The 12287-nt window shown below is 39.7% G+C and overlaps 1 protein-coding gene across 3 annotated transcripts; it reads right to left on the reverse strand.

The window, feature by feature from the left end:
• Positions 1 to 33: 33 nt before the first annotated feature.
• Positions 34 to 10509, reverse strand: hao2 (hydroxyacid oxidase 2 (long chain)). Of its 3 annotated transcripts, none has more exons than XM_018704349.2 (9): positions 10408 to 10509; positions 8751 to 8804; positions 5860 to 6012; positions 3474 to 3625; positions 2567 to 2850; positions 2194 to 2412; positions 1110 to 1268; positions 665 to 734; positions 34 to 535 (listed from the first exon to the last, which is right to left on the reverse strand). In XM_018704349.2, exons 2-9 carry the CDS (start codon positions 8765 to 8767, stop codon positions 480 to 482), a joined length of 1110 nt encoding a protein of 369 aa, XP_018559865.1. In that variant the 5' UTR covers positions 8768 to 8804; positions 10408 to 10509; the 3' UTR covers positions 34 to 479. The 3 variants fall into 3 exon arrangements, with proteins under 3 accessions (XP_018559865.1, XP_018559863.1, XP_018559866.1); XM_018704347.2 differs by having other exon boundaries at positions 2194 to 2415; positions 10408 to 10508; XM_018704350.2 differs by lacking the exons at positions 8751 to 8804; positions 10408 to 10509 and adding an exon at positions 6392 to 6538 and having other exon boundaries at positions 2194 to 2415.
• Between the last annotated feature and the right edge of the window lie 1778 nt (positions 10510 to 12287).

The following is a 12287-nucleotide window of genomic DNA, read 5'->3' on the forward strand; positions in this document are numbered from 1 at the left end:
GCTATTAGCAGGTCCAGAAAAGAGCAACAAATCTTCACCATCTCAGCAGGTGTTTATTAAACCACAGGTACTGGCAGCATTTCAAACCATAGTGTGTGTGTCATTATCAGTTGCATTCATTGCAGTAAGACCAAAAGAAGTTTGTTGGTTTCACGATAAGTGCCTTCCATCCCCTCTAATCCAAAAGCAAAAACACTTTCATTGTTCACTTGCTAAATCTGCCTCTGACCTCCCCCACTCGTACACTCTGCATGAAAACATTTCCAGATGTCAGGCACAGGTCATTTCCAAATGATGGAAGCTGCTTGCATGTATTGTGTTTCTTTGATATAATCAAGACGTAAGTCCTGAGATGAATGTCTCTCAGTTTGTCACAGTGCCCTGTCTCAGGCTCCTGTTCATAGCTTTTGGTTTGATTCAGTATCAATCCTGTTGGGTGGGTACCGTTGTCATTCTCAGTGCTGCCCTTTGCTGGCAAGTTAGAGTTTGGAGAACTGAATCAGGTTCCTGTTGATTTCAGCCACGTTCCTGCAACCTAAATGAGATAAATTGAAAGACATCATTGTTGCGTTAGCTGTGTTGCTGTACTTATTTTGGCACATAATACTGAAAAGCACTTATCATTTTTCAGTTTTAGTGACTTGAGCCCACATCTCACACCCACCTGATAAAGCCATGGAGAGACGGAACTCGTCATTTAAGATCTGCAGTACCTCCCTCACTCCTTCCTCACCCTGAAAGATCATGTGAACCACAATTAGTACAAATAAAACACAAAATTAATTCTGTAATCTATAATCTATCTATGAAATCAACATCTAATTTATAGTGCGTCAAAATCCTGACTTCATTGACTTGCAAACGGTAACTACACTGATTATGATGAGAACAGTTTAAACCATGTAAACTTTAGATCAAGGCCTTGGCTCCAAAAATGTCATTAACTTTCAAGGGTAAAATTTAGCACCCAAGGACAGTGGAGCTTATGTGGAATTACGATAGCTCACTGAAAATAAACATGTAATGTGGCTAAAATCAATCTCAGAAGACACACACACACACACACACACACAGTATCACACACAGTCATGTCAGTGCTGCTGTTGTACCTTGTATGCAAGGCCCCACACTGCTGGGCGGCCAATGAAAACACACTTGGCTCCCAAGGCCAGCGCTTTCAGTACATCACTCCCTGTCCTGATGCCTCCGTCCAGATAGACCTCGATCCTGCCCTGCACTGTGTCTACGATCTCAGACAGTGCGTCAATCTGTCAGCAACAGAGGTGAAGATAAAACAAGGCCATTATACTTTACAGTCTGGTAACGTGTAGACCACCTTTTTGCTTCACCTGTATGTTACCACAGGCGACATTTCCTTCTGGTATTTTGAAAGGGGATTACAAAATCATTGCTGTTAACAAATAGCCTGCTGGGTTTTTCAGAGTTTGATTTCTCAGAGGAAAACTGTGGCTTCCTCAAAACCATAGCAAGCTCATGTTATCTACAACTCAGGTTTATCACTGACAAATACTGTTAATACAAGCACCACTGTTGCTACTGATGGCATTAACGGAAGTTTGACATACACTTATCTGCTTTTTCCGTAGAGCTAGATGAAAAGACTGATTATCTTAGCTTAGCATGAAGACATGAAACAAGGGGAAACAGATTGCCTGGCTCTAAAGCTCTTTAATTGTTTGATTTGTGGAAAAAAAGGAAATACCCAACTTGTTATGGTTTTGCATGGGGTTATGTGCCAGGCTATTTCACACAATAACTTCCTGGAGTTTCAGCTGGTTGTCTAGCAACCTCAATGTGGCAACAAGACAAAAAAAATGTAAAACCACAACCTGTTGTGTCATGAGAATGGTATCAATCCTCTCATGTGAGCCTTTAATTTTACAACAGTTTATTGTGTTTCTCCTGGTGCCACTATCACTTGCACTAATCCTGCTACTACAGTTACTAATACTAGTAAGGAGGAGCTACTGCCACTACTGTAGTACTGCAGTAATGTTAGTACTTCTTGTACTTTTACTATGTGTACCACTGCTTTTACAACTTCTGTCTCTGGGTTGTGTCATTGCTGTTGCTTTCTCACATGGATATAAACTTGCATTTCCTCTGTAAACATAACATCAGACACAAGATGCTCTTAAATATTATCTAAGGGGTGATATGGTCAGTGAGTACCGAGGCTGGGCCTCCATCCAGCTGTCTCCCCCCGTGGTTTGACACAATGATGCCCTGGACACCGTGCTCCACGGCCAGTTCAGCGTCCTCCTTGGTCAGGATGCCCTTGATGATAATAGGCAGGCGGGTGATGGACTGCAGCCAGTACACATCTTTCCAGCTGATGGAGGGGTCCAAGGTGTTGGCTGGGATCCCATACTCCTCTGGCCCTGCAGTCTCCTGCTTATAGTGTGTGAAGTACACATATGACTGTTATAAATATATAAATAGTGTCAAGTGTCCACTTGATGTACAAATGTACTCTGAACTACTGCTGTTTCTTGTACTGTTTTTGTGTTTTTATCTCTATATCTTTCTTGAAATGTACTGTTACCTGGAACACTCCATCAAAGTTCTTGACCTTGAGGTGAGGCGGCAGCTTAAACTGGTTGCGGATGTCGTTGCGGCGCTTTCCGGTGTAAGGTACGTCAACAGTAAGGACCAGGGCCTTGTAGCCGAGCGCCTCCACGCGGTGCACAATCTGTTCAGACAGCTTCCGGTCACGGTACACATACAGCTGGAACCAGCGGTAGCCGTTTGGTGCCGCTGCAACAATCTCCTCTACTGAGCAGGTGGAGTAGGTGCTGGTAATGTAGCAGGTGTTGAGTGCCTCTGTGGCTGTGCGGCAGAAGTTGAAAAATTATAACTGTGGTTACTAAAGACTGAATTAACACATAGATCTAAGAAGTTTGGTACCACAGAAAGCTACATCATTCCTCTGTACCCATGTGCTTCAGAGTGGCTCCACCAAAGTGCCCTGTCAGTGCTTTTATCAATCAGGTCAAATAAATAGATTATTATTGAAAACTCAGCTGGCCAGTTTAATAGTTAAGGATTAAAGTTGCTTAAGAAAAGCTGAATGAGTTATTGACTTATTGAATTATTATTTGTGGCAATAAAAGAAGCAACACAGTATCCTCCTCACAGCACAAAATTCATATAAGTCATATGCTCCCATCTAGTGTTGGCTATGTATACTACTATACTATGTGGGATGGCACTGCACGGGTGGCAGCCTGTTGTGGCAGTTACTGTTCATAATGTTTATAACTTTTATATATTGTTATATATTATCGTGTTTTATATCTTGTCTTTTATATCTTGCCTTTTTCTATTTTTGCTGCTGCAAATTTCCCCGCTGTGAGACTAATAAAGGATTATCTAAGGATTATCTCATCTATTTCTCCAAAACACAAGCTTGTCAGGACCCACACAAGCAAACAATAAAACACAATCCTCACCCCGAGCTGTGGCCATCTCTCCCTCGTGCCAGGCCAGGCAGTGAAAGGCAGTAGGTGCGATACCAACTGGGAAACTGATTTCTGTCCCCTGCACTGTGGTCCGTGTGTCGCTCACTGACACATCCCGCAGGATGCGAGGCCTCAGTCGGATCCTGGGTGTGAAGCACAGGCTAACGTGTAAACAATAACATCAAATGTAACAGGGGTGCGGGGTGGAGATGGGGATGGGAGTTCACTCAGATAAATGTGGACAGTCACAACTACAATGTGGTGATTTGCGGAACAAGAGGTAAAGAAGAAATATATATTATTATTATTATATAAATAATAATTAGGGCAACTAATGAATATTTTTTTATTATTGATTAATAATAGAGAGATTATTTTGTTGATTAATTGATTAGTCTTTTGGTTTATGTAAAATATGCCCATTAGATTTTCCTAAGAACCAATTTAATGTCATCAAATGTTTTCTCTTGTCTGATGAACAGTGCATAAACCAAAGATATTCAGTTTACTGTACCGTAGTAGTGTAAAAGTGACAAATATTCATATTTGAGCAGCTAAAACAACTGAATTTTTGGCTTTTTTAAAATCTGAAAAATGAGTGAATTAATTCATCGATCATCAAAATAACTGCTGTCTAAACGATATATATACACTTTTCTACAACTATGTATTTTTATGTCACAGTGTCAACATATCAGTGTATGCATCAGTTTACATAATCAACTGAGAAGCTGTTAATGGGTAAAATAAACAGACAAGAACTTTCTCACCAAAGACTAAAACAAAAACTAAAACAAATCAGGCTCATTGATTTGAACTAATGGTGGCCTGATACACCATATAATACAGATATTAAAGCGACAGTTGCATGTGTACATCTCTAATGGTACACATATTTAAATTGTCTTTCACAATGTAGGAACTTTACATTTTATTAGAGTACTTCATGTTATGACAACATGCTGAACATCCCACCAATATATATTTCTCTAAAAATGTAGTGTTACTTTCTGCTTTATTGTCCTCATTTGAAGACCTAACCACAGAACCACAACCTCTTGACTAAAGATTTCAAAACTAACAAACTAATATCCATTATTATCAAATAAAACCATTCTTTCAACAGAAATCCTTCATCAGATGAACATCTTGCTTTTGCAAGACAAGTCATAAATCTTTGACTAAGGAGAGACAGGACACCCTGTGAACTTCTGTGTTTTCCCAAAACACTGACTAAACATCATCTTTCCAGGAGATGACCCAACCGTTATTCCTACTGGGGAAAATTCCTAACTTGACCCTGAAGTAAACAAATCCCTAGTAACAGGCTTGTTGTAGCAAAAAACTTGTATGTACAGATGATTGTTATGAGGAAAAGCAGTCTATAAGTCTTTATAAAAGACATTAGCAAAGCTGAGAGGAATGCACGAAAGACACACAAAGGAAACGTTCTGACAAGATTAAAAAAAAAAGTCTGAATCCTGTATCTTTGTCCCAGTGGTAATGCAACTTTCAAAACAGTCCCATAGTCAATCACTACAAGGAGCTGAAGCAACAGTGCAGCTTGAGCACTGGGTAAAATGTAACTGCCTGTTAGTGATTATAAGACATCATAACCACACATAATACACTGTATATACAGAAATCAGTCACAGTGTTCCAAAGTCCAGAAAAACTAGAATTTATGGCCTTTTCACAGGCTGTGTCCTCGTGTGACCTGCGGTTTAATATTAAAACAACTCAAACATAAATTCTGTCAGCCCCAAGAGATTAATTTTTTATTTCATTCAGCATGTCAGAATGTGGAAATTAGTCTAGGTGTGGTTTGTGACACTGCACAACCTCAACAAAGACTGCACGTCCCTGGTCTAATGTTAGTAAAAGATATTGTTGACTCTCTGTGCTGTCTGTAGATGGACTGGCATCTTTGGTGCAATAAATAACTAGAATTACTGACTCGTGGTGTACGCATCAGTCAACCAGTCAAGTTGCAGGAAATATGGTCACAGCCTCCCCTTCTGTTCCTGAGTTACAGCATTGAATAACAGCCAGAAAAAATGTTTTAGCAGAACATTATGATGTCACAGTGAAGCTGACCTTTGACCTCTGACCACCAAAATCTTATCAATTCATACTGGAGTCCAAGTAGACGTTTATGCCAAAGTTGAAGAAATGCCCATAGGTTGTTCTGAGATATCACAGGAATGGGAAAACAGAATTGTCTTTGGCCCCAGCTGTCGCTGACTCGTCAGTATAAAAATAGAATAGAAATAAAAGAAGCATTTGCTAAGTAACAGAGCCACAGCAGATAAACACTAACGTTGAGTCTTTGTGATGTCCTTGAATGTCTGGGTAAACATTATTTTCCCCACTGTACCTTTTGTACGCCAGTAGGTTGTCGTCCCTGGTGCAGCATTCATCCGCTCCAGCTGCATAATAATCCCAGGTGGCCTTCGAAAGATGCTCCTTGGCATACTCCTCAAAATCTGTCAGGCATACCATGGCCATCTCTGCACACCGACCTCCCTCTCTGTGGGGGAACAGAGATCATATATTATCATTTTGATGCTTATTTATATCGGCATGTACAGTAAAACAGCAGAGGAGGAATGGGATATATCAGTGCAGTCAGATATCAGTGCAGACTTGATGACAAAGCGTTTCACTGAAAACATAGATATTCACAATCCAAAATATCTCTTATAATATCTCTCTTGTTAAACATAATTAGTTATTTATTTTCTGTCTTTACCAGCCAGTCAGCTCTCAGCCAGTGTCATCTGGAAACAGGATTTCTTGCTTTGCATGTGAGACAAATAGCTGCAGGCACCAACAGCAAACAGGCACTTAAATGTTCAGAATGAAAAACCAGTGTTGTACATGCTCAAAGTTACAGCTTCAAGACTTACCGCAAACGATTGATCTGTCATAAACAAAATCCCTCACTCTCACATGACGCAGCCTCCATGGAAGACTGAAGTTGCAACATCACTGCTCAAACTGAAACTCCCCCTCCATTATCAACAAATGAGGAGTGATAACGTAGTCCACAGCTCATCAGTCAAGCTTCCGCCCTTTGGCATCTGAGCAACTAAAATTACTTGTTTTACTTTAAATTTTTTCAAATTTGTATTTTAAGCGGGTTTAAATCCTTGTGTCCGTGTCAGTCCTTGTTTCCACAGTGTTGCTTTTGTGTCAGTCAGAATCAAACTTTCATAGAGCTGCTATGAAAAGCCACTGACAGTCTATGTGACCTGAGAGTGACCCCTGCTCTTATTGTGTTTACACAAGCTGGAAATGTGCTGATGGTGGCTGCAACTATAGTGAGGACAAGAGGCATCTGACACAGTGCTCTGTGGACCAGATGGTACAGTGCTACATATGGGCATACACATTTCCAAGCTGTGTACACACAACCCTATATGCTAACACATACTTACAGGGGATGCTGCTGTCATGTTACATCTTTCAGTCTTCATTTTAGTGTGCTTATTTTTTAACAGCCCCTTAGAAAACAGTGAGTTCATGCTAAATAAATAAAAATTTCTCAGTAATCACAGATTGTCCTATATGGATGCTGACCTGGCAGAAGTATTCAGGTCCTCATCTAAGAAAACAGTAGTGAAAATACCCCATTACAAATAAAAGAATAAATGCATTATATTTTGCAGGCAGATTTTGAAAATAATTTGTCAAATTCATGTTTGCAGTCAATAGTACAGTCAATGTTTCATGTTGTATGCAGTGAAGTATAGAAGTAATAAATTAGCATAAAATGAAAATTAAAGAGAATTTCAACATAATTTTACCTCACTACAATACTTAACTATCCACAGCTGAAGCTTTGAGGAGACAGAGGGCATGCCCCATGTTTTTTGAGGGAATTTGGGGAGCTAGGTGCCTCAACAGTCGCCATCTTGTATACGTGGAGGAAGGGTAGGGACCACCACAGTATTTTTAAACCTATGAAAACGTTAATTTTAAAGTCACCGAAGCAGCCGGCGGATATTTTTGGGCCAATCACGATTACATGTTGCGATCGTCATTTCCGCCAAAAATGGCTGCGCTTGATTTACAACGCTTCCCCGCCGAAATTCTCGTCCTACGCCAGCAATTATACTGTGCACTATATGTAAGTGTACTAATACAGTGTACTAGCGCTGTCTACTATTTGTACATTTATATTCGTCTGCTGTTTTAGTTTCTAAACATAATGCTGAAATGCAAAATCAGTCATGTTGTAGATAACATGGTAGACAACAACGTTCATTTTTAACGTGTTACCATGTATGTAAGATATCAGACTTTGAATTCTAAGCATAAGTTAAAGTAGTAGTAACAGTAGTTACAGTATAGTCACTCCACTTATTTACATATTCTATAGAAATCTCACAAATTTAATTCAAAGGCAACCTGTGGCACAAATCCACACAATATCTCGATACTATAGTATTTGCTGTTAATTTTAAGTGTACTCTATTCTCTTAAGAAAGTGTTGTTAGTGAACTATTTTGACTATTTGCACTAAAAGGAAATAGTACAAGATGTGCCTTAACCCTACAAACACCAATGTACCTTACTTCAGATAGCTACTGCCAAAATATAGTGGGAGTAAATAATAATAATAAAGACTTTGTTCTAAGCTTAAATATGTCCTTTACAAGTACTTGACAAAGACAGGGTGTGTGTGTGAAGATATTTAGCTTATGTACAAAAGTGAAGTAAATTCCACAAACAGCTGCTAAGGTTAATAACTTGTAGGTAGCTTTTTGTGTAGGCTGGAAGTTTCTTGGTTTAAAATGTTACCTTTGCAGGTATTTCCTCAGTTAGTCAGGTAAGACCTCAGTGCAATGCGCAATTGTCTTGATCTGAGGCAGTCCTTGAAATCAGTTTCCATGAAACTAATAGTAAAAGAGACATTTATCTCTTCAAAATAATTAAGTAAATAAATAGAAGTGAACAAAAGATTCAGCTTTATATTATCATTAGTAATTGAGAACTGAGTAAATACTTTATTTAAACATCCCACCTTATGCTTCTGCTGAGCATTTTCAGTATTCCTGATATGTGATAAAGTAATTAATTTAAATTTATCATTTGTTTATTACAGGCTTCTGTTCTAGGGTCCAGGCTCATGCCTCTGAGATAGATAGTATAGCCTGTTCCTAGCTACACCTAAAAATTAAAAAACATTGGAAGGTTTGTGTAAATTGTACAGTAATTATACATAGAGAGAGCACATGATGGTTTCTTCTTGTGTTTACTCACAGATTACAAATATTCATTTTCTCTCAGCACAGCTTCCTCCTGCAGAATCATAACCTGTAAAGAAAGCACAGGGGTCACCATTACTGCTGCTGACAATTCTGATACTATTGCTGCTGCTACTACCAATACTAAAAGTACTACTACTACCATTACTGCCACTTCTTTGACTGTAATTGCTACTTCTACTACAGCAACCGTTTTTGCTACTACCACCAGTGCTTTGTACTCCTCACTCACTATGACCACAACAAATACTGACGTTAATACATACTATACTACAAATAGGGATGCCACTACAGCTAGAGTTACAGCACTCTACCACACCTACAGCTACTAATACTACTACAACAAATACTGATACTGGTACTGGTTATTCTCTTTGTAATGTCAGATAAAAAAAACCCAACACAAAATAAAAACAAACAACAACAAAAAAACAAACAAAAACGAAACAAAGTACTACTATGTTAAATATAAATACCACTGCAACTACTAGTAGTACAGTCACAACCACTACTAATTGTTGTACAAGTTATGACCTGCAGTCATTAAAAAAATTAATAGCTAAAACAAAAACAAAAGTTTAAAGTGCTCAGATCAGTTTTTTACAGCTGTATTTATATTGTATCTGATGATCAAAGTGCATTTGGGTTATTTAGTATTCATTTTTATTTTTATTTGGTTGTACATAAGGTTCTAGAGTCACTGGGAAAAATATTTCCAGCACAAATCCTGTTGTGTAAGCTTTCACCTATGAACACTTGAGGGCAGTGCAGTACCAAATGAATGAAAAGTCCATTCTTCAAGCTCCATTCAACAGCTATAAAACAGGTAAACATGAGCAGACTTTCATTTAATGTGTGTGTGTTTGTACTGCACACTACACACTCAGTGTCTCTATAGAAAAACTATAAATGACCTCTGATGTCACACCTGCCATGCACTGTAAACACAATGTTACACTACACACTCCTACAAATCTTAGTTTTACTGGACTTTATTTTACTTGAGAAATGTTAAGAAATAATTCTCATGATATATAATAATAATTACAGAACTGTAATTATTAAGATGTAACATTTTAATATTTGTGTTCATCTCTCTCTCTTTCTCTCTGTCTCTTATATAAAGTTTAAAGTGCTATATAATAATAATATATGTATATATGCATACATACACATATATTGTTCTCACTCAGCTACTGGAATATTATTTAATTTTTTTTTTTCCCCCCAGTGTGGCTGGAGGTGTGCGATGAATGTGAGCCCCAGTCCTGTGTAGGCTGTGAAAGGTGTCAGTCATTTAGACCCATTGAATGGCTGCTGAGAGCACATTGTCTAGGTGAGTTTCTAGAATACCAGGTGTTTGGTATTTAGTGTGCAAATGCTAAACAAGGCTGAGATTTAACCAGCTTCTGTTTATAGATTATTTGTTTATGTCACACGGGCCTGCTCATGTCTCACTGGCTATGGGTTCTGCTCATCACACAGCACACTAACACATCCCGACACCTTGTTGCTGTCATTAATTTATCCAGTTGAAAAACTCTATGTGTCTACATTTGCGTGAAAGGTAAATAACTGTAAAGGAGACTCCAGTAAAGTACACACAGTATAAATAAACAGAGTTGCTGAAGTGGATAAAATCAGTGTCTTACCTTCACCTAAGCTCTTTGGCTGGTGTACGTGTTGGTTCCCCTCTCATGTGACAGGGTCGTGTCAGAGGGCAGTCCAGCCCCCCCTCCCCTCCCTTCCCTCCTGCCCCTTCACCCCCTCCCTCTCCCCCCACAATCCAACCCCCCCCCCACCCCCCCACAATGCGATGCTCCTCCCACAGTGGCTCAACAACCAGCTAAGTCTCTCGTCAGCACTCTGGGCACCGGCCTTTCTTTGTGCCAAAAAACACCAAAAGCTCGCTGAGGTCATTTGATTGTAGGAGCAACAAACACCTCCTGTTTTCCCTTCCAGTTCGTTCCATCCTCCTTCATTCCCTCTCTTATTTCATCTATCCATTCTTCCTTCTTTTCTTGTTTCTTTGCTCTCCTCTTTCTTCCTTCCTTTCGCTCCTTTGCTTTTTCCTCTTTAAATGCTTTCTGCCTTCCTTCCTGCCACTCTCTCTTTCCTCTTCCCTCCCTTGTTTTCTTTCCTTCCTGCAGTCCTTTAGCCGTGCCTCCCCTTGTTTTTTGAGTATTTATGAAGGTCTTTATGTGTGTCTCCATGAGTTTGTCCAAGTGAGTCAATCAGTGTCCATTCAAAGCAAATGAAAAGCTCTTCCTAGCTAACAGTTAATCTTTATTGCACAAGTAAACAAAAGCAGCTAAGCAAACGACAGCTTTTACTTTGGCTACTCATTACCTGTTTTTCCTTAGAGCTTTTGGTGCACATGCCTGCACTGACATTTTAGTTGTGAGTGCAGGTATTTGCACTAGTTTGTTGTTGTTAAGTGTCACTCACAGGTCACCACATTGAGCAGTCTGAAAGTAACAGACTTTATCCAACTCTGGTCAAATAATATATAAGAGACAAAAACTAGAAAAACAAAACAAACAAAAACTGTGATGTGCCAGGGCTCATTCTGGAAATGTCAAACTTGTCAAACGGAGTGTGGACTTTGACAGGTGTTTTGAGGATCTTTGCATATATATAACACAGATGTCCCAACCTTTGATATCATGAGCTTGTTATGTTAGGGTCCCCACCCGTACGTGATGGATCGATGGCAACGTCACAGTGTCTCAGCTCACCATGGACGAAACAAAATGCCTCGGGAAGTTGTTCAAGTGTTTTAAAACAGTGGTGGGGTGCAGTAATGTTAAATTAGATTCTCTCGCTCTTATTTCATTACAGCTTTTGAATTGAATTTACTCTTTGTAAATGTAATATCTTTGGTAACAAAACCTGGCTTCTTGAGAGATGTCTTTTTTTCCCTGTGTGTGTCTCTGAATTTATGTGTTTTATTTTGGCTCTAACACAAAAGGCTGTGAAGGTGGAGCCAAGGGTTAAATCTGACGAGTTGGACCTCCATGGGGAAGTGTGGGTGTTACCTGCACTGAGAGGAGGTGCAAATTGTGTTAATCCACAGCTGGCCTCGATGCCTAATACCACGGAGTTAGATCTGGCTCTGGGGCCGCCGTTTTGGAGGTATACTGGACGTTCAGCTGAGTGGAAAACCTCTTCCACATGCTGGTTGAGGCTCTGCCCCGAGGCTGCGGCCCAGCACGCCGCAGCACATGTGTGTTGAATTGTCAAGGTGTTATCATGCCCTGCCGAGGCTCCGAGCTTCTCCACCTCTGTCTCTCCTAGGTTTATTATCAGACTAAATACAGCCAAGTCCACAGACACAGGTCCCAAATCCACGCAGCCTTTCATTTGACTCTGCAGCAGCAAGGCCTAGTTCTGATGGCTGTCCATCACTGGTTTAACTCTTTACACACAGGCCAGAGTGGGCGGTACAGTTTTTTTATTAATGTATTTTTTATCAGGAAAACAGCAGAGGAATGTTAAAAGAAAAGATATTACCGGCTGCGGGCTACACAGT

Source organism: Lates calcarifer, linkage group LG1, assembly GCF_001640805.2.
Source record: "Lates calcarifer isolate ASB-BC8 linkage group LG1, TLL_Latcal_v3, whole genome shotgun sequence".
Classification (NCBI taxonomy): domain Eukaryota; kingdom Metazoa; phylum Chordata; class Actinopteri; family Centropomidae; genus Lates; species Lates calcarifer.